Source organism: Artibeus jamaicensis, unplaced genomic scaffold (assembly GCF_021234435.1).
Source record: "Artibeus jamaicensis isolate MK-2021 breed Jamaican fruit bat unplaced genomic scaffold, CSHL_Jam_final contig_519, whole genome shotgun sequence".
Classification (NCBI taxonomy): Eukaryota; Metazoa; Chordata; class Mammalia; order Chiroptera; family Phyllostomidae; genus Artibeus; species Artibeus jamaicensis.
The window spans coordinates 22,244,238-22,266,415 of NW_026521871.1; the positions used below are offsets into that span (position 1 = coordinate 22,244,238).

At 43.3% G+C, this 22,178-nt stretch overlaps 1 protein-coding gene and 1 long non-coding RNA gene across 3 annotated transcripts in view; one reads left to right on the forward strand and one right to left on the reverse strand.

Annotated features, from left to right (window-relative positions):
• Positions 1-7,073, reverse strand: part of RASA2 (RAS p21 protein activator 2) — a 119,872-nt gene extending 112,799 nt beyond the window's left edge. The window contains exon 1 of the mRNA XM_037139388.2: positions 6,678-7,073. Within this exon, the coding sequence (XP_036995283.2) occupies positions 6,678-7,062 (385 nt within the window). The 5' untranslated portion in view covers positions 7,063-7,073. The remainder of the gene's footprint in view (positions 1-6,677) is intronic.
• LOC119044848 (uncharacterized) overlaps positions 1-22,178 on the forward strand; it is a 79,817-nt gene that overhangs the window by 45,857 nt on the left and 11,782 nt on the right. The window lies entirely within an intron of this gene.

Below are 22,178 nucleotides of genomic sequence, written 5' to 3' on the forward strand. Positions count from 1 at the left end.
TTGTATCTTTTGATTTTATAACAGGTATGTGTGTTATTTTGTTTATTTTTATAATAAATTAAAACCTCCCTGTGATCACACCAAAATTGTATTAGTTCCCTTTAATGGTCATTTACAGCAGGTTGCTACCACTCAGGTAGTTTGTGGCTACTCTACTGGCAAAAGCAGAGGTTTACCATCCTAGCTGCCCATTATCACCCTCTGTGGAATGTTTTAAGCCTACAGATGTCTAGGTACCAGTCCAGAAATTCTTATCCAGTGGGTCTGGAGTAGAGCCTGGGCATCAGAATTTAAGTTCACAGGTGATACCCACTGATCAGCAGTCAGGACTGAAAACAGCTGGGTTAGAGCACGACACAAATAGAGAGGTGCCCATACTCAATCTCCACCTGAGTCACAATCAGTCTCACCACTAATCCTAACCACTTCACAAAGTTCTTAAAATGGAACAGATGAGTTGTAGACAGCACAATGAAAATCAATCACTACTGGATATATCACTAGATAGACAATATAATCTTCTTATATTAAATGCAGTGCATGTGCAGCAATACTAATGAATTCATCCTAGGTGGCATTTTAGAAAAAAAATTTTAGATTTTATTTTTTTATAGAGAGAGTAAGGGAGGGAGAAAGAGAGGGAAAGAAACATCACCGTGTGAGAGAAATATCTACCAGTTTCTTCTCGCATGCCCCCAACTGGGGACCTGACCCGCAACCCAGGGATGTGCCCTGACTAGGAATTGAACTGATGACTTTTTGGTTCGCAGGCTGGTCAGAGCTCAGTCCACTGAGCCACACCAGCCAGGGCTAGAAAGAACTTGGATAGTACTAGTGGACTAGTGTCCAACAGGCCGTTAACTGTGTGACACATGGGTTATAGCTGTCAACCTCTTTATTTATAAAATGAGGGAACAGAACAACATATGTTCTCTACTTTCCAGCTCTAAACTTCGGTACGGTAATTCTCTAAGAATACAAGTGTCTGAAAGCAACTACTGCTTAGTATACACTTTAGGATAAACTAGTAAGGAACTTTTTCATCCCTTTCACAGCTTAGGCCCAATTGCAGTCCAGTGGGTTAGTGCCCTATCACTCAGCTATGTAGTAGGTACTGCTGACTAAATTAAGTAATGCTTACAGAAAAAAAAAATTAGGACTCAAGCAATCTGATCTAATAAATCTTAGATAAAGATTTTTAAAATAGTGCATGTTATATGAAATAGGCCTACTAAATACATTTAGGCATTGAAGTCAAAGCATCTAATGCATCTAAAGCAAATGGCTCAAGTTTAAAATAATCAGACTTAGCGCTAAAAGGGATATCGAAGACTCATATCCAAACCCCTTATTTTACAAGAGAACAGGAGATTGGCAAAGTTAAGGACTTTTTCCAAAGTCATCCTGTCATTATTCATATTGTTAGAACCAAGATCTTAATATTTGTCAATTATTATTCACTGGTGTGTACTGGTATAACCTTATAAGGTTTATTATTTTAGCCAGGGATTTTTGATGACTAAAATGACCTTTAAAACTACAGATGTATATGATAGAAATTTCTTAATATACATAATTTCTTAATTTACATTAATCAATGGCTATACAAAAAACTTTGGCAGCTGTCAAGAGCACAGAATTTCATTAATCTGATATCACTGTCAAATACTTTCATAAAGAACATTAGCAAGGAAATAGGATTAGCATCTGTGATTAAAGGATAAAATGATAGGTTTTATTTCAGCTACATTAGTTCCACAGTCTCTTAGAGTCTACTCAAAGAGTTCTAAGTTCCAAAAACAAAAAACAAAAAACAAACAACCCCCAAAACTCTATGAACTCATTGAGGTTTACCTCCTGTCCTTCTCAGAGCAAATGATTAGCAGACTGCTCTGTGAACTTTTACAAAGAACCTTTTCTCTCATTTCTGTTCATCTGAAAGATGGATTCCTCCTCTTTTCTAAATAACTCATCATCTCATTTCAAATTTCTGACAATAATGAATTCTTAGCATGAACAAAACCTTTTAAAATCTTTTCCCCTATTAATTTATTAAATACTATCTCATTTCAAATATCTGATAATGAATTCTTAGCATCAACTCTTTTTAATCTCTCCCTCTCAGTTCTATTGTAGGCAGTAAAAAGTTTTGATTTATACTTCATCACTAAAAGAAAATAATAATCAAACCTGCCATGGTAAATAAAAAGCATTTAATGTGTAAGGTGATTATGAAATTTTTTTCTTTATAGGGCTCAGGACTAATTAATAACAATATTCATAGAATACAGTCAGATAACAATATTCAAATCCCCTAATAATGAGCAATCAATGAATTTAGAAAAATTTAATCATTTTCTTAATGAGGCAACTTTGGCAACAGTTCAAACCTAAGCTCAGTAGGCACTGTGATTTTGAAAGGGATGAACTTCCTGCCACAGATCCATGTAGTTTTCTCTTAATACCATCTCTTCTATTTTGTTTAGCTATAAAACCTAGAAAACACCTATCTCAAATCCTCCTCAGAATAATCCATGAGAGGTAGGGCATTTTCTAAAGGCCTATATTGTTCTAGGCATCGTGCTCTGGAATAATTTTTAAAAAAATGAATAAGAACACATTCTACCTTGAAAGAGTTCACAGTTTAACAGGATAATTTTTATGAAATGTGATAGATAATAAGGAAATGGACAAGGAATTGTGATTCCCCAGCAGTACAAAGCCCTAACAACTTCTCTCTAGGGATGAGGGTGGCAGTACCCCAAAGGAGAGGCAGGACATGGAGATGACACGGAGGAGACTTTTGAAATATGAGCAGGAGTTCTCCAACATAAATATGGGACGAAAGAAAGGAGAAAAACACTCCCAGCTAGAGGGAACAACGTGTACAAGATGCAGCATTATTCCCATTTAAAAGATGAGGAAGATAAGCTCAAAGATAAGTGAACTAGCTGTCTAAAGTCGGCACATGCATAAGACACGTAGATGATAAAGCATTATTCCCACTTTAAAGATGAGGAAGATAAGCTCAAAGGTAAGTGAGCTGGCTACCTAAAGTCATCACAAGAATAACAATTAACAATGTGGAAACAGAATACAGGTCTTCTGATTTTAATCAGCTTTGCATACCAGGAAATTCCAGTACATGTTGGATAAGAACATCAAACAAAGATTAGTTTTTATCTCCTACTTTACTCCATCTTAAGAGATGGTCGCTGCCTGCCCCTGATTCTAGCAGAAGAAATAATTGGAAAATAGCATTTATTTAATTCTCAAATCAGTCCCGGGAGATAGATGTTTTTACTATCCCCATTTTGTACATGAGAATACAGAGGCATTCAGAGGTTAACAAAAGTTGGAAATTAAGTGAAGATTCAAACCTAGGTGACTAACCTGACCAAGCATCTGAACTACAGCATACCCTACAGATCTTATGTACCCTTGCCAAGTAGCCCTAGGTCATTCTTTCATCTGAAGGTATCCGGAGTTCAAACAAGTTCTGGGACATATCATAGTCCCAGATTTTGTATTATACCATACATCTCAATGTTAACACAAATCCTCAAACTTGGCTCCCTTATAAATCTGGTCTCCGTCGAGTAGGTAAACCTGTGCATGAGGTGGCATGGGCTCTTTCAGCAGCAGTTCACAATCTGATTTAATCAGACAAGAGCAGACCCACTAACAAAAAGCAGTAAACAAAAAGGACACCATAAAATAACAGCATGAAACCTGAAAGTATAAAGGAGAAGGCCCTAATCCCCTTTTTTCACCTATATGTCTGTGTGTGTGTTTGGGGGGGCTGGGAAGGCAATGGAAAATTGTTTCAGCTGTGCTAGCATACCTGCCACTCACTGCATAGGAGTTAGGAGTTCAGACCAAAGGATGGCGTCTGAAGTAACCCTTAATTTTTTTCATCAAAGGTTCACGTGACAACTGTAGGACATCCAACAACCAAACCTACCTCTTGAATATTAATGAAGCAGACTGTTTGGAACTGCCATGGTTTCCTAGCACACTAAAAGGACTTAAGGGAATCTGGGATAAGCACATAAGACAAAAAATATTGTCAGCAACACTGGATTTGCTAATGGCAGTTGATTATTTGATATAGACACCACAAAATGGTTTTTCAATCTGTCAACCTGGTATTTCACCTTGTAAACTATATGGGAAAACTAATAAATACTGGAATGAAACCCCTAAAAAAGGTTGTGCCCTATTATCTCTAGAACTTTAAAGATATACGAATCAACCCATACCCATTTTTTTGGTATGGTCTGGAGTTGACGGGTCCTACCCCAGTTCAGAAAAAAAGACATTTCCATTCAAGGTCCCTCTGAGCCCTATGGATCTCTAATTCTCCAGATCTGAGACTCTTCAGTCAGCAGTTTGGATTCTGCCAGCACATCCAAGCTAGAGGGCACTATCAGGCTTTCCTCCAAGGTCTTCCAGTATGGTGAAAAGGAAAGCTGATACGGTTACCTCCATCCCCAAGATGCTTCGTGTCTTCAGTGTCACAGCCACCATCATCCCATTTCTGTGACTTTAGCACCTGCTAATGACTCTTCCAGTACCCTCAACACCCACCATGCAAAACCCACATGTCAGTTTCAAGCAAACAGAAAACAGCATTTCTTCAGTGTCCTGAATGAATGTCAATCAGCTCTGGATTATACCAGCTAAAAGGAGAGCAAAGAAACGATGAGGAAGGTGGGGAGAAGTTTCAAATATATTTTCTCCTATGAAGCAGACACTCTATGACCTAAGCTATAAGCTAAGTAATTCAAAAAGCAAGAAACTGAGATAACAGATGTAATACTTTGACTATGGTTAAAGTGGTAATATCATTCCAGATCAGTCTGTAGTGGGGTTGCTCTAAGCCTTAGAAACAAAGCTGTGTTTTCTTATTTGTTGGTCCAAGTTTCACTTACAGTTATATCTCTTAGGTGGTATCTGCCAAGGAGTAGGTGAAAGTGCAGGGCAGCTAAGTCCCTCTGGAAACAGCCTAACCCCAACCCTCAACTCCAAGACATGTGTATATGTACTTCCATGGTATAATCTGCAGCTGTGTAAATCAGTGAGGCTCCAATGGAGAGCACCTAGCATCAAGTGACACTAAAATGTAAAGTGGTAAAAAAAAAATTGGAAAATTAGATCAAGTAGGAAACTCTGGCCCATTTATATCTTTCCCAAATATTAAATTAGATATATACAAATATTAAGTAAAGACGATTTGAATTCTAAAAAGATTTTATACCCTTGAAGGCAACTTCAATGCTGGGAAGCTGGATACGGACAAGATCTGCTTTTCTGGTGTCATTTTTCAGGTCTTATGAACTATATTCTCTTAAGGGCCTGAGAACTACTTCTGGGTACAAAAAGGTGAAAAAATTTAATGTAACTGCTTCTAAGGTTTCATAAAATCTCAAGTCCTTGGAAAGGGAGAGCAACTTGAAAAGAGGGCAGTGGGAGAATCCAAGCTCAATTAATAACATCACTATTTACAAAGAGGAAAATCTTACATCCTGTGTAAGAAACAGGATTGTTAGCCATTTGAATGCAATTTGATTTCCTTCATACAAAGTGAAAAGCACTCGTCATAACTAAGATTTATTTATATGAAACATGAAGCACGTTTCCAGCCTGAAGATATTGAATCAAGAAAACTAATATTTGACAAAAGCAAAAACAAAGTTTATTGATATATCTTACAAATAGGAAAAAAAGTGTTTCCTCTGAATAAACTACTATGGAAAAACATGGCAATTTGATGCCAAAGGGTCACTTTTTCCCCCAAAATAAATGTTCGGATGACTGGACTCAAATGGTCTATGATAATGCTCCAAGCAAATTTTTTTATTAAGTCAACTAGTATGGCCCGTTCATAAATGCATGAGAAGGAAATGAATTAAGTGGGTTAAGAGACCTGGTTGGATGACTGTGTTTTGAGACCTGCTCACAGGAAGCCACTACATCCTGCCTGAACTCAGGCACGCCGTCTCTCGATTCAAGTGGGGCGAGTACAGGTGTCTGGCCCCGACCCCTCCCGAGCACCAGCGCGGAGGCCACTCGAGTCCCAAGGCGGCCTGTTTCCTCCGGACTGGGGCGCCTTTTTCAACCTCGCCCAGGATCGTGGGCCCAGGAAACAGGCAGCCCCTTCCCCTCCCGGCCAGCCCCAGTTCCCCGCCCTCCTCCTCCGGCCGCGCCTCCGGTAATTGCCGCCCGGCTCCCACCTCCGGGCTGCTCCGGGGCGCCCGCAGCCGCCCGCAGGCCTGCGACTCAGGGCGGCCGGAAGCGCCTCACGCCCCCGGCCCGCGCCCCGAGCTCGGGCTCCCGCGCGTCCAGGCCGCGCCCCCAAGACGAGCCCCTCAGGCCGGCGCGGCCCAGGCGCCCAGTCTGGGACGGTTTCTCGGCTCTCTCCTCCCTCCCGACAGGGGCAGCCTAGCCCACGCCGCCCTGTCCGGGCGACGCCTCCCCCAACACACCCCTCTTCCAGCCTCACCCACGCTCGCTCTCCCCACGCTTCTCGCCCAGACAAGGCCCCCGCCCAGGCCCCCTCGCGTTCCCTCGACCCCAGCGCGGCTCGGCGCCACCACCCCCGCGCGCACGCCGCCCCCTCAGCCCCGCGGCCGCGCCGCCGCTGGGTGGGTCCCGTCAGCCAGTCCCCTACTTACAGATCTTGCCCCGAAGACTCTGCAGCACTCGGACCTCGCGACTGTCCTCGTCCCCAGCTTCGGGCTCTGCCGTCGCAGTCGCCGCCGGCACTTCGGAACAACCCGCCGCAGCATCAGGCGCTGCTACCGCCGCCGCCGCCGCCATGGTGCTGCCCGGCCCGTGCCGCAGCCCCGCCGCCTGCGTAGCCCTGCGAGGCGGAGCCCAGCGGCCCCCAGAGAGTGTTAGCCGCGCGCCTGGCCCCGCCCCCGGCCTCCGCTGCCGCCCCGCCCCGTCGCGGCCCCGCCCCCGCCCCACCCGGGCCCGCAGTCTCCGCGCCCCGACCCCGAACCCGCGCTCCCGCCCCCGCGGGAACCGAACTTCTGGCTTTCCTCCTGCTCGCCGCATAAAAGCCCACGTGCTGGCCAAGTGAGGCGCCAAGTCCTGGCTCTGAGCAGCCTTAAAGCCCACTTAGGGAAAACCCCGGGCCTCCCGAAATCCCCAAATCCTGCTGGTAATTAGACTAGGCTCCCTGCACCAGAGGACTTCCATACCTCCTAACAGAATGGAATTTGACTTCGGTGGACCTCAAAACTCCCTTATTCTAAAGAGGTGCATTAGAGATTTTCTCAATAATATCCATATGTCCCCTACTCCCAAGCCACACAGCACACACTACATGCAAATCCTTATTTTTAAGACTTTGAAAAAGCTGGTGAAAAAAAAGGATCATAGTCCCCAGTTACAACATGAGTGCAGTGCCTGACACTCTCCCGCAGAGGAATTCTGACGCCTTTACTACCATTTGTGTATTTCAGAAACAGCAAAGAAGGGTTGGGTCTCCCCACAACACCCCCTTTCCATAAATGGGCTTGTTAAAAAGTTGATTGACACTAGGTAATTCTTCAGTCTTTTACTAGTGGTTAGCTTTATATCAAGGGAACTCTTTACAGTGAGTAAACTGCATGAATAATACCCTGGTATGTGATGAGGAAGATGATTTCCTGGTCTTGAGGTGTTCGCTGAAGTGCCCTGAGAAGGAAGAAACTGTGACTTAATAGGGCACAGTAGTTGTTTTCCAGGGCAACAATAGGAATCAGTCTGTAAACAAACATTTTTTGAGGTTCAGCATTAGTGATAGCCTCAGAGACTATAAAACAGTCAAGGTGAAGAGATCCCCGGCCCTCCAAGCAGCTCAGTCTATGGGGAGACAAAAAAGGACAGAAGCACTGAGAGAAAAGAACTCAGATCAGGAAACTGGGGAGCCTTCCTGGAAAAGGCACTGAGGGGTCAACTGAAGATGAGCCAGGAGAGGCAGAAACATGACAAGGGGTAGAAACCACTGGGCAAAGGCCGAACAGCCGGAAAGAATAGCCTCAATATGTGTCTGTCACTGAGGAGTGACACTTCGATTTTGGGTGTGTTGCTGGTGATCTCTACATGATATTTACACATATTGGAGAAAGTGGACTTACCTCTTTTATGTGGATGTTTTGGTGTCATTTCAAATGGTAAGTTTGACACTTGATTTCCTATTTTCCGTTTCAAAGCTGAGTTCACAGCAATATTCTGTTATCTGGGCTAAAAACTTCGACTCTTTTAAATCCCTTGTCATCATACTGTTTTCAGTTGTCACATCCTTCTCATTCTGCCAAAAATCTCCTTGTCCTTCCCTTCATTTCTATTCCTGGTCTGGTCCTCGTTAAAATAATCATTTGAATAGTATCAACATGTTATAGCATTTGCTTTTTTCTTTGTTTTTAAAAAGACATGAGCTTATGAGACAGGCAGACGTGGGTTGGAGCCTAAGTCTACCACTTTAATATGTACAACAACATTTAATCAACCTTTCTGAATCTGTTTTTTAACAGTAAAATGGGAATGCTATACTTACTCCTTCTTCTTCAAAGGGTTATTGTCAGGGTTGAATAATTATTGACGTCTGTGTGTGGAGCATTTCGGGGAACACTGGACACGTAGTAGGATTAACTCAGTAAACATAACCTCATGCTCTTGACTGGAATTTTTGTAAGAGGTCTCCCATCCCTCTCATTTCTCCTACACACCACTTAATCTTTCTAAAGCAAAAATTGGAGTTTGTCACTCGTCCACTCTAAAAAATATCATTGACCAGCAAGCTTCACTATAGGCCATGAAGAGTGCTAGAAATGACAGCGGAGTAAAGTCAGAATTCCTCAGGCAAATGTCCAGTGCTGGAACTAGACCCAGCCTACCTAACTCCTCTTACCACCAGGCGCGCTGAGTCACTTTTCTCACCATCCTGACTCTGCTGGGGCTGACCTTCTTCCTGCCTTGCCACAGGCTGCCTCATCCATCCATCCATCTCTTTCTCACGTAGACAAAGATTCTCATTTGTGCTGTTCTGCGGCATTGATCACTTTCCACATGGTATTATGTGCCTATGTACTTGTTTATCTCTTCTCCTAGATTTGCATTTTTTACTCCTTCAATAAATATCTGTTGAATACATGGATTGAATCACTTACTTCCTCCACTCAGCAGACTGGAAGATTACCATACCTGTTTTTAAAATTCTGACTTGTATTTATTATTCATTATCATACCTGTCCAAAAAGGTTAAAATAGGAATGGGAAACTTTAATAACATTCTGTAATTTGAACTTAAAAGCTAGTTTTTAAAGCTGTGTCTCCTTTTAAAAGTATCAATATCTGTACAGTCTCCTAATTTCTCTTCTTTTTCACTAGCTTAACCCTAAGTCCATAACTCTATTAATAAACTGTCACTAAAGGTATGAAAACAATTTTAGACGAAGTGACCTTCCACTTTTTTCTCTCAAGCAGTATTCCTATTGCAGATTTCAGAATTTTCATACTGTTTCACTAAAATCCAGAAACTTCATTTTTTCTTCATCCAAGATCATTCCTAATTACTCTAACTCTGAGTAAACATTTGAGGACATTATTATTTTATTACTGATACTGGCCTGATTTTCATAGATCTTTAGCAAAGTCAGTGTTTCCTTAGTGTAAAGTAGTCAGGAAATAAAATTTTATGAAGACTAAATAAGATTTACTCACAGTACAATTACAAGAAGGCTGTTACCTCTCCTTCCTTTTATTGCCCTTGCATTGTGTTTTAAATTCATCTAGAGTTCCTCTCATTTCTTCATGATGTTTAGTAACTGGAACAATATTGCATCATGCACAAACTTGCACTTCACTTCCTTCCTCAAATTATTAATGAATGTGTTTAAAGGCCACCTCTCCTATCTCTGCCCCCTCTGCTCTGATGAGCAACCATTCACTACTATGTCCTTTCCTCTTTCTTCACCAGTTTTTAACCCATTCAGTCATTTCCACCCATACATAAAGTGCCTTGCTTCATGGTGGCTGAGGTGGCATGGTGGCATGCTTCAAAACTGCGTTGCCTCTAATAAGAAGATGTCCTACAGCTAGCAGCTAATTCCAGGACTTGTCATTTACACAGCACGATTGTGAATCAGCACCCATCAACCTCTAACACAGCAATAAAAGGGGTATCTCCTGGTCCTGAGTTATTTATTACCTTCTTTCTGGTGAGTCAGGAGAAGAAAAATGTGCTTGCTTTTCAGTATTTAAGTGGAGATTATTTACATAGGGCTTTACTCTGTCCTGAGGCAGGATTATTTCTAGGGGACTTAGGAAGGCAAGTTCTTTTGGTCACTGTTGACTTGATTTCCCCATCAGCTCATCAGAGTACCGTTTGTATAGTAAGCATTATTCACTCAGTTACATGGTACAGACAACCTCTAAACCAACCAGCATCTTTCATTTTGGTAAAGTTGGACTGGTAGAAGGTGAGGTGAGAACGGAAATACTCAGAATAGTTGTGCAGAATATTCAAAATATACTTTTAACATTTTACCTTAACAAGGCAAACTGGGCTATAACAAGGTTGCGCCCAAAAAATATGGACAAGTTTTTATCCTAAAGCTTTCAGTTCCTCCATTAAAAATATTTTCAGATTTGCTCAGTTCCTAGAGGAGGGTGCTAGACTGACTGCTGGACAAAGGCACAGTCTCTGCTCTTAGGCCAGTCTGACTTGAGCTGTTTCTCAGTCTCCCTGCTTTTGAACTTGATGGCATATGCACTCCACCTCCACCTCACTCTTCTTGTCTTTTCAAACTGGCAAAACAATGGATTCGAAAAGAAAACTGGAAAGTTGGGCAAAAATTGCGCTTGTTTCATCTGCTACTCTTTACTCAAGGAATTTTTCTATTTGTCCGGGCAGATTTGTCCAGGCAGATTTGTCCATTCACCGTGCAGCTGCAGAAATGTTCCATCCAGTGGCAAGAACCAGGCTGGGGGACCTCAGGCCATGCATGGCCCAGCTGATTTTCATAATCTAAAGGCATAGCTAAGATCTCCTGAGGCCGAGGAGCCTGTCACCCACCTGACTGACATGTTTGAGTTTGCAGCTGTCAGCAAAGGAGGATGGGGCTGGTGACCCGCCTGACTGTACTCATTGCAGGTCAGAGATCAATGTGTCACCTCACAGTCCCCTCCTCAGTGCCATGGGAGAACAGTGGAATGGTGGTTGGATAGATAGTGACCTTGTGTTTTTCCAAACTCCGAGGAAGGAAGAGGAGAGTTGGGTGGAACTAGAAAGAAACTGGCTACAGAGCTGGTTCAAAGTCCCCTCTTACAGCAAAACCCAGGGTGGGGAAAACATAAATGAGGAGGGAGGTTTAACAATGCAAGTCCAAGGGGGAACTTCTCTGAAAAGTATCTCTATCCGCTGGCCAATCACCGTAACTAATAGTGGCATATGCCGAGCGCTTACTTTGTGCCAGACTATGCATGTGGACCCACACATGGTTGATATTATGATTGTTTATTGTTGGTTTTGCTGGTATTGTAATTTCCATTTTATAGATGATGTCTCTGAGTGCAGAAGGGTGAGAAGACTTCCGCAGTTCAGGCAGCTAGTAAGTAGGACAGGTCGGGCCCAATGCAGTCGACTGCAGTGCGAGTACCCAGCCACGCTGCTCCAATGCCACCCTAGGAAGAGACATCTCCCGCTGGATATTTTTCCCAGTGGTGAGTGTTTGGGTGAGCCTAGTTCTTAGAGGAAGTCATTCCTGATGGTGAGAGCAACTTCTGAGTGGCTTCCATGCTGTTTTGGAGGTGAGAAAGCTGTTGGGGGTTTAGTCCGAAAGGGGAAAAGCTGGCTGTGTCGAAGAGAACCATAGGAGACTCTTGTTTGAGCCAAGAAGAGCATAGGCTGCTCCTGGAGACAAAGAGGAGTCCAGAAGGAAGGGACTGGAGGGGGAGGGCAGTTTGGAGGAGGAGGAGGAGAGGCCAGCAATTTGTGTACTAGCCATTTTATTGCAGAAGCAGAATTCTGAGGGTAAAAAAAAAGATTTATTCCCCTCTCCATACCCTTCTCTTCCTGCTCTAGGACTAAACTTCTCTTCTGCCCTGAGTGAAGTCTCATGCAGGACACTACTGTCAGTAATATTAAGTTTCCAGTGCAGAACAATAATCAGAACTTCTGATTTCAAAGTAAAAACATCTCCTCTTCCCACATCTGCCCCAGGCAGGGAGGCTTATGGGGAGATGTGGTAGGATTGGGGGAGGGGAGGATAAGATTGAATTCTTGCCTTTTTCCTGAGCTCCTTCTGCTCTTGCCCAAGTTGCTGGCTCCAAGGTTAAGGTCTGGACAATTCAGTTTCTGGTAAGAGTCCTCTTCCTGGCTTTCATATGACAACTTCTCTCTATGTCCTCATCTAGCCTTTCTTTGATGCATGCACATGGGGAGAGAGAATAAGTCCTCTGCTATCTCTTCTTATAAGGACACTAGTCCTGTTGGATCAGGGCCCCTCTCTTATGACCTCATTTAACCTTAATTCCTTAAAGGCCCCATCTCCAAATACAGCCACACTGGGGATTAGGGCTGCAACATATGGATTTGGGGGGCGGAGTGCACACATCGTTTCCATAGCAAGATGGCACGCACTGCCAGTCAATCACAACACTTTTTCCAACTGAATTTTGATGAACCTCAGAACACTGTGTTCAGCCTTCTCAAGATCAAAGCCTCTTGGACCTGGGATTCATTTGTGTGTCTTAGTTTAACAAACCCCAGGGAGCTACAGCCATGAGAGACTTAATTCAGAGGAGAGAAATATGAGAAGACGTGGCCGGTGAAGATGGCAAGGCATAGCACAAAGACCTCAGGCCCTGCTGGTTGAGGCCCCAGCTGCTGTATGTTGCGCAAACCAAAGTGCTGTGGGTGTTGACCAGATGTGTGACTTGAGTATTGTTCTTGGGTGAAAAGCTTTCCAACTTGGCTTTTTGACCCTCCAAGAGAGTCTTAGTTACTCAATACATTTAATACATCAGTTTCCTGCTTAAAGTGGTTAGGGAAGGTTCTGTTGTTTCAAGGACCGATACGACTGATATTTGCACTTTATGTACTGATATGCCAGCTCTTTGCAGTTCCCTAAATGTACAGGGCGGTTCTGTGCAGATCTACTGTAGCCCAACGGCTCCCTTTGTCCAGGATTCTCATCCCACTCAGACCACTTCGGAGGCCTTTGGCTACAAGTAACAGGAAGCCTGTCAGAGAATGGCTCAAACAATTACAGTTGGTTTTGTCCATAAAAAAGAAATCTTTATGGGTCTTGAAAAAATTAAAGATAGGATTACAGTATGATACCCAGCAATTCTACTTCCGGGTATATGCCCAGAATAATTGAAGGCACCATCTCAAAGAGAGTTTAATACCCTTGTTCACAGCACCATCATTCACAGAAGTCAAAAGGTGGAAGCAGTCCAAGTGTTCATTGAAAGATGAATGATGGTAAGAAGCCAAATGTGGTTTATACATACGATGTAATTATATTATTATACAATACATTATATATTATAGAATATGCCTGAATCTTGAGGCTAGTCATTATATTAAGTGAACTAAGTCAGTCACAAAAGACAAATAAGTATGATTCTACTTCCATGAGGTCCCTAGAGAAGTTAAAATCCTGGAGACAGAAAGTAGCGTGGTGGCGGCCAGGGGCTGAGGGAGGATAAGGCGGGGGAGTTGCTGTTCGGTGGGTGAAGGGTTTTGGTTTTGTGCGATGAAAGGAGTTCTGGAAATGGACACTGGCGATGGTTGCAAAACAGTGTGAATGCAGTTAAAGCCACTGAACTGTACGCATAAAAGTAGCCAAGATCCCTTTTATGTTATGTATATTTTACAACAGTAAAAACTTGGGGGAAAAATGTCCTTAGGTCCACAAACCACAAATGATTAATTCATCAACTCTACCAGAAGGTTCTGGTTTAGCTTCTATGCAAGTCTTTCAGCTTTGGCCTTGTGGTCACAAGATGACTGCCGAAGTTCTAAACATCTTAACATTCAATGGCAGAAAGAAACATTTTCTTCTGTTTTTTTTTTTTTTAAATCAGGGAGAAAAACCCTTTTCACACAGGGTTTTTTCCCGTGGAAGTTACTCCCCTCCTGCAGTGCTTCTCCCCACCCTGATCAGGTATATTCTTCCTAAATCTCATTCATAATCATGATGAACATATAATTGCTTCAGCCTGATAGATAGTCCCTGGATCTGGAAATTGGACTCTCCTGCCAAAAGCGAGTTGCTGTCTGAGAACCAAGAGCTGAACCAAACCAACGTTCTCTTGTGAAAGAAAGGAAGCCAACAGCCATAGAGTAGACAGCCAACTCGAACCGCCAGACCACCATACCTACCTCTATTTCAACGGAAAATATTTCAGTATATATCATGCCTGAGATTTCCCTCCTGGTTTACCCCCATAGAATTTGCCTCTTCTTCCTTTTGCCACTAGAGTACCTCATGTGTACATTCACTTGAATGCTCATAACACATTCACCATTCCTATTTGTTTGCCTGTGTATAAGATTCCCAAAGACTGGCCAATATTTTATTGGTCTTTGCCTCTCTAGTGTACAGAAAACATGAAAGGACACAGGAGGCGGTTACTAACTGTTTGGTGAGTGATGGATGGATGAATAAATGAATGAAGAATGAATGAATAAATGAATGAGATGGCCTATGCAGAGAGGTTGCTAATAAATGAACTCAGCATTCTGAATTTAAAACCCACAAGGAAAACCAGAGCAAACCACATAACCATGTTGGGCTGAGCCCGGACTTTGCAGCAAGCTTAGGTGCAGAGAAAAGGCAACGTCTCAGAAGTCAGATGAGGAAGGAGAAAAGGAAGGAGGCAGGGTCTGGGGTTTGCAATCCTTCCCTCGGGCTAGGGCTGTGTGTGTCACAAGCAGCTCATTTTTGGCACAGACGCCAAGGACAGCAGAAGCTCATGGGTCACGAACTGCTGTCCAGTGGTGGGCTAGATCTAAACATCTTCCGTGTTTTGTGGGTTATTGTGGAAATTGGAAAACCGATTTCAAAGTAGCAAGTTGTTTTCATACTTGTTATTATGGTCAGCTCTCCAGGCAACCATATCAGCCTGTGGCTACACACGAAACCCTGCTAACATCAGTAACCCAAAGTTCTTGATCTTGCCTCCACCTTCCACTTGCCTGAATAATTCAACCTCTCCCTGGTGATTTATTTCCACGAGTGCCCCAGTGCTCGGGGAGATCCAGCACTAGCAGAGCGGGGGTTGCAGGCCTTGTTATGTTCTTCTTTCCCCGCTGTTGCTTCCCTTTGTCTCCGTGTCTACTCAGGAAGTAGCCTGAGGGGTCCTCACCACTTTACGGTGCCTGTCTGAGAATGTCCAGGCCCACCCCAGGAACACTGTCCCTCAGAGCCTGTAGAGCTCCCAGGTGTCGGCCGAGCTGGTAAGAAAGGCCATCTCCTCCAGGTCTAAGCCCCCCACAGCATTGCCTGGGCTCAGGATCTCTCATGCAATCAACTCTCGACTTTGGTTCTCATCACTTTTCCCATCAGGCCTCCAGCTAGTCAGAGATTTCTAGGCTGGAAGCAGGAGACTTTTCTGTTATAGTTAACTCAACAGATACTTTTATCTAGAAAGAATTAGATTTTTTTAAAAAACCAATTTACGACAACAAATATACTATACTAACACATGTTATAAAGGGTCAGGGCTTCATTCTCTCATTACATTCTTGATCTCACCCTCTTTCGACGGAAGGCAGAAAGAAGCACCAAGAAGACAACAACAGCCTTGGCCTGGGCACGTCACCTTGGGCATCTTCCCTCCCATTGGGTCTACAGCCATGAGGGTTCTTCTGCTTTGCTGTCCTATGGTAGAGGTCAGTAAAGCTAAATACTGCTTTGCTAGCCTCCCTGACGGCTAGAGTTGGTTATGTGACCTAATGAGATAGGAGAGGGAGCCCGCTTCGGGCTTCCAGAAGGCTTTTGCTTTTCTGGTAGAAGGGACAGATGACAATGCCACCATACCTTCTCTCTGTGGCCCCCTACCTTCTTTCTTCAGTGAACGTAGATACAATGCATGGAAGGGCTGATGGGGAGAGTGGCATCAAAATCCAAAGGGATATAAACGAGATGCAAGTGTGTAATCTTTCGTCTCCTCAAATGTCTGTCCACGCCACTCCTCACTCTGGTTCCCCAGGACCGCGTGCCCTCCCCCTGCGTCTCTCCCTGCCCCTCCCCTGCTCCCACCCAATGTGTCTGCACACACTCCTGTCCCCTGTTCCCCATGGCTTCTTGTGAGAAGAGCTGGTTTTTCATTTTCTCCTTAGATTCTACCCATGTGGCTTATACCACTTCTCATCCTCTCCCATTTCCCCAATTCTGCATTGAAAATCCCAGAAATCCAGTCTGGACCCTCCACAATCTTCTGCACAGTTGGGTGTGGGTGGATGGGAGGAGCTGAGCGGTCCAAGCAGCACCAAATTTAGAAGCAGGAGGAGGACGGGAAAGGCTGGCAATACCAATATGTGCGAAGGGTAGCAGGTTTTTTTCACCCTCCTCACACATGTGCAGAGAAGATCTGTAGCATCTTTATTTCTCTAAAAATTATTCTTATCTTCCTTATGAGCCTCCAGTTGCTGAATAGAAGAGAAAATACTCTGGCACAGCAATTTAAATAGACATTTTAGGTAAATAGTCCATCTCTTTATGTAAAAAAGCTTAGTGTCTTAGATATCTGAATCCTCCCTTCCTGGCGTTTTGAGATGGTGTCTGGGTTTGGGGTGGAGTTCCGGCTAACGCACTCCCCGGGCACATGGAAAAGATGGGATCCTCAGGTCATGCAGCACCTTCTGCATCTTTGCTGCTTGCTGCTTGTGGGTGGGTGGTCTGGACACTCCCTGGGTTGTATCCGCCTCATCCCTGGGAGTTCTGTGAGCAGCTGCTGTTGAGGACATGTCTACAGTACCTGTGGTTCCTCCTGGGCTGAAAACCTGCTATGGCTCCCTGATGACTCAGTCTCTGCTCTGGCTGCTGCTGCAGACCCCACATCCTCCATCTGACTCTCTCTCGCCCAGAATATCCACCCTCAGCCTTGGTGCTGACTCACTTTTCCCTCGTGATGGCTGGCGCCTAGAGGCCTGTTGACTCTCACCTCAGGTACTTTCCAGGCCTCTGGGGCAGGTGGGGACTCCTTGTCCAATTTATTCCGCACTGGTTCTGGGAGCAGCCTAGAAAAGATTATATCCCCTCTCTCTCCCTGTAGAACCAAGCTGTGCTGTTGAGTTAAACCTAGATATAGCCGCTCCCGGGGTGGTGCCAGCCAACCTGCAAGGTGAGCCCCTCCCAGAGGCCCAGAGGCCCAGAGAAGTCTTCAGGAGCCCTCCACTTAATTAATAAACCCCCCTCTCTGGGCGGAATCCGGAGAAGGGAGATTGGTGTCACCTCCGATATCCCTGCCACCGCTCTCTCCTTTTCCCCCCTTACGTACTCCACTAGGACTGACAGGGTGGATGTTCCTCTTTCTTTTCCTGTCTACTCCAGGATTTCCCTGTGTAAAACCGTGGTCAAGTTATTTTGTGATATGCCGACAAGAGAAATACAAGAAGCTAGGATATCTCTTCTCTCTTACAAAGCTGAGCATTTAAGATTATATGGCTGAAAAATCCTAAAATCCTATTTGAAAGCTGACAATTACATTTTCTCTCTCTCTCTCTCTCTCTCTCTGTTTGTATCACTTCTGTAACAACCCTAAACCTCCCCAAGGCCAGTGGAAACCTCTGCAAATATTGGCCAGGGAGACAGGTCAAGGTAAGGAAGCACAAGGGTGGACAAAGGTGGGTTTATGGTCCTGAGTATACAAAACACAGTTTATTCTCGTTTTATTTATTTATTTATTTATTTATTTATTTATTTATTTATTTATGTGTTATTTATTTATTATTAACCTACTTTTACCCACCCCCGTATGAAAGAAAGCAGCATAAGTGGGTACTTCAAAACTACTGTCACCCTTATATGTATTGATGATTTTCCCCACCACACGTCATGCTCTCATGTGGTTGCTGCACAGAGGCCTGTGAGGCCGGGCCGCAGCCCTGTGGGCAGACCGCGTCTGTCCAGTCAATGGCCAGAAGAAGATGCAGGTCCTCAGACAGGAAACCAGAACTCTGAGGGCAAATCTTAACAAACAGAAAAAAGGGCTCTTTTCCACCCTCCAGGTTCCTTGGCCTGGACTCACAGGGGCCTGCAGACCAGGTCAGTCCTCCCAGGTGTGGGCTCATTTTCTCCCCAAGTGGAACCAGGCCCTGGGGTCTATGAAGGGAGACATCTATGTACGACTGTGCCTCCCTGATTCTATGGCTTGAAAAAAGGTTTTTACTGGGAGGAATGACATTGGGTTATCAACTTTTTATTTTGCCAAGCAAGTATCTTTTTTTTAAAAAACCCCACTGTTTTTACACTCAAGGTTTATTTATTTTCTTTAAAGAAAGGACATTTAACACCAGAAGGTTGGTGATTTTACTGTAAGGAAGGCATCATTTATTGGTAAGAGAGAAAGCCACTTTGGAGGCCTGGAAAGGCATGGATCAAAGGCATAGAAAGGAGGCAGGGAAGGGAGGCGGCCGGGCTCTTCCGGGGGTGCTCGGTACACTTCTTTGCCTCCAGGGCTTGTGCAGGGGCCGAGGAAGTGAGTGCATGTCACGGAGATCCTTGAGTAACAGGGTGAGAATGTCAGCTCCCAGAGAGTCAGAGTGTTTGTTCCATGAGAAGGAAACTGATACGAAGAAAACCATGTTTGGGAAATTTAAGTTGTAGGTTATGTGCAGCCTCTGATCGAGTTACTGCATTTTGAGGGCGAGAGGCTAGGGGCAGGATAGCCACTCAGGGGAGCAAGTTTGGAACCGTCCTAGACTTTGGCTGAAGTGTGAGGTTTAGTGGGAAATGAATGGGACACTTTTCTTGTGTCTATTATTTTCTATATTGGTTCCCAAGATGAGGCTAGGGGGTGATTTTAAACAGTGTCACAGATACTCCTAACAGCCTAATAGATATGCACAGGGTAGACTTTCACATTTTAGGCAATTCCTATCTCAGTCAGTACAGAATTCAGTCTATATTTACACAGGCTTTCTACTTTGGTTCACTTTGTCCTGATGTCTGTATTGGTATATGGCTTGCAGTTTTCCTTTGAATCACTTACCGTGGTTCATGATTATTTCATTAATGTGAGCATTTCAGTAATCTCTGTTCCCTCCACTAAACCTTAAGGACCGTAAAAACAGGGCCCATGGTTTTTTTTTTTTTTCAACAGTTATATCTCTAGCACCAAGCATGGGGCCCGACATATGACAGGTATCACAAAAATATTTACTGACAAGTAAAATGAGTGAATGAATAAATGAATTTAGCTCTAGGAAGAACCATTTGAGTCAGCCTCAACACATACACTTAATGAAGTGCCTTCCTGTGTGTGGTCCTGTGTCTATGTTTTGTGACAAAGTGAGGTTCTTCAAGGCCACAATCAAACAGACAAAAAAATGGATCCCATGATCGCTGCTACAGGAAGTGGTCGCGGTGGTTCCAGGCGGCTTTCTTTCACCAGCCGGCGTTCACGAGGCCGGGCGCTGGTGCAGTGCCACCTGTCGGAAAAAACAGAAAATGCAGCTTTTAGCACAATTGACTAACAAACACGTTGCAGTCCCTTCGGACTTTTGCTCATTGAGGATCTTCTTTGGCATTTAGGGACTTTTTACATTTTTTAAACTGACCATTTCCTTACTCTTTTGCTATTAAACAATGGCTTTGTTTAATCCCATTCTCTACATTTCAGATAAAGGAATATTAAATTGTAGTAAAATATCTGTATATAAAAGCAGTCATGAATGGAACAAGTAATAGAATTACCTTGTGTGCCATGCAGGTGTTGCTTGACACAGATATTTGTGATAAAATACATTCTATAGTGAGAGGGTGGCCAGACTTTCATTGAGAAAGGATGGTTGAAAAGAAACTTCAAAAACATGCAACTCCTTAGTCATTTACTGTAAACATCTGTTATATTACTCTGGAAAAGTGTGCAAATAATGGTTAATAGAATCCTGGCCAAAGACATTACTAATTAAGCCTTACAAGGATACAACACTGTTAAACATTTTATGTCAAATACCTAAGCATACCTTGGCCTGTTTGTCCATTTTAGCAGCAATGCTTGTTGACTCCGACGATGCTGAGCTCCCAGCTGCCTCCTGTCAGTGGTTTCGTTATGGCAGTGTTATCCAGTGGGATTATTGGCTTGCTTATCTCCACTTCCGGACAAATCTCCAAACTTTTAAATAATCTTGTTTTTGGCATCTGATATTTTGTCTTTGCTTTCCTGGTTCCTGGCTCCATCTCAGCAGTAGAAGCTTTTCATGCTTCTTTTTGCTGGAGATGTGAAAGGGGGGAGAATATTTTCTTCTTATAGATTCCTGGGCAGTGTTTGCCAACAACAGACATGAACCACATGTGTGCACATGTGATGTGCTGACACTTTCTCCTCGTTGCTCCATGTGTGTGTGTAGCCTTGTTTGTGGTATTTTGCACCATATAGAAATTGTCAATTTTTGTAAAGTCATACTCAGTTTTTTCTTTGTGATATTGCCACCATCATTTTGTGCTCAGAATATGTGTTTTTTCCAGATATCAGATATACATGCACTTAGTTTTGATGTTGTATTTCTGATTTTATTTTTTCCATTGCACTCTGTAAGTCATTGAAATTTACTTTAGTGTATCAGACGAACCAACCTTCGCATATTTCCCCAAATCGACAATCATGTCGACACCATTTGTTTAACAGACCATTTGCTTTTTCATTGGTTTATGTTCTTTCCTTTAAATCTTACATGTCAGTATCAGTTTCGTGACTCTCATTTCTGTTCACTTAAGCAGCCTGTCAGTTATTGTACCGACACCATATGTTTTTCGCCACAGTAACTGTTTACTGACTTTCAGTACCTAAGTCTTGCCCATTCCTATTCCCTTTGGAATTTTTCTTACCATTCCTGTTTGCTTTCTCTTCTAGATGAACTACTAGTATCATCTTGCTGTTTCTGTAAATACAACTATTAAAACTTTGATTCACTCTTTTACATCTTAACAAATGTTCATTGAGAATTAATGTGTAGGAGCTAATAAATGTTGACCACATAATAATGCAAGCAACATTTTTTAGTGTATATTTCCTTATGTTCACACAACATTTAAGGCAGGTGTAAACAAAGGAAACATTTCTTCAATGTAGAATGGGATGGCGGAGCAACATAGGATTCAGAATTTCTTCAGGTCAAATCAGAAAATCAAAAGTTAGAGAAGAGGTTAGGAGAGAAATTTGGAACGGGGACCTATGGGCTTAGAGTCGCATACTCTGAAATGAGACACGGCATATAAACAGGCACGGGGTTGGCATCTCAGTGACACCTGTTCTGGGTCCTGGGTTCATCGTGGTCCGTGGATCCGAGACCTCAGCTCTGCAGCTGGGCTGGATAACAGCCGTCGTAGCCACGGGAAGAAAGAGAAAAAAGTTAGGGCACAATAAAGTAAATTGACCAACACTTCTAAAAAGTGGAGTTCACAATCACACCAAGTTTTATAATCATCATTATAATCTGTGAGTGCTTGGTACTTGTGCTATTGGAAAAATTAAGCAACTTTAATTAGAAAGTATCAAGATGCCCTCGCTGGTGTAGCTCAGTGGATGAGCGCAGGCCTGCAAACCACACGATTACAGTTTGATTCCCAGTCAGGGCACATGCCTGGGTTTCAGGCCAGTTCCCAGCAGGGGATGCATGTGAGGCAACCATACATTGATGTTTCTCTCCTTCCCTTCTTCCCTTCCCTCTAAAGATAAATAAATAAAATCTTTAAAGAGAAAAAAAAGAAAATGTGATTTGCCAATATTAAGAAAAAAAGAAATCAGGGTAGAATCCATAAATTTACAATTTCCTATACTGTCTTCTAGAAAGCAGCTATTTACATTGAATAATTTGCAAGATTTCTGTTAATGTAAAAGCAGAAAGTGCTTAAGATGAGGTAGATATAGTTAACATGATCTATAGAAGAGAAGCATTAAACTAGGAGCTAAAACATATGATTTTTAAATATTGAAACCACTGCTTTTAT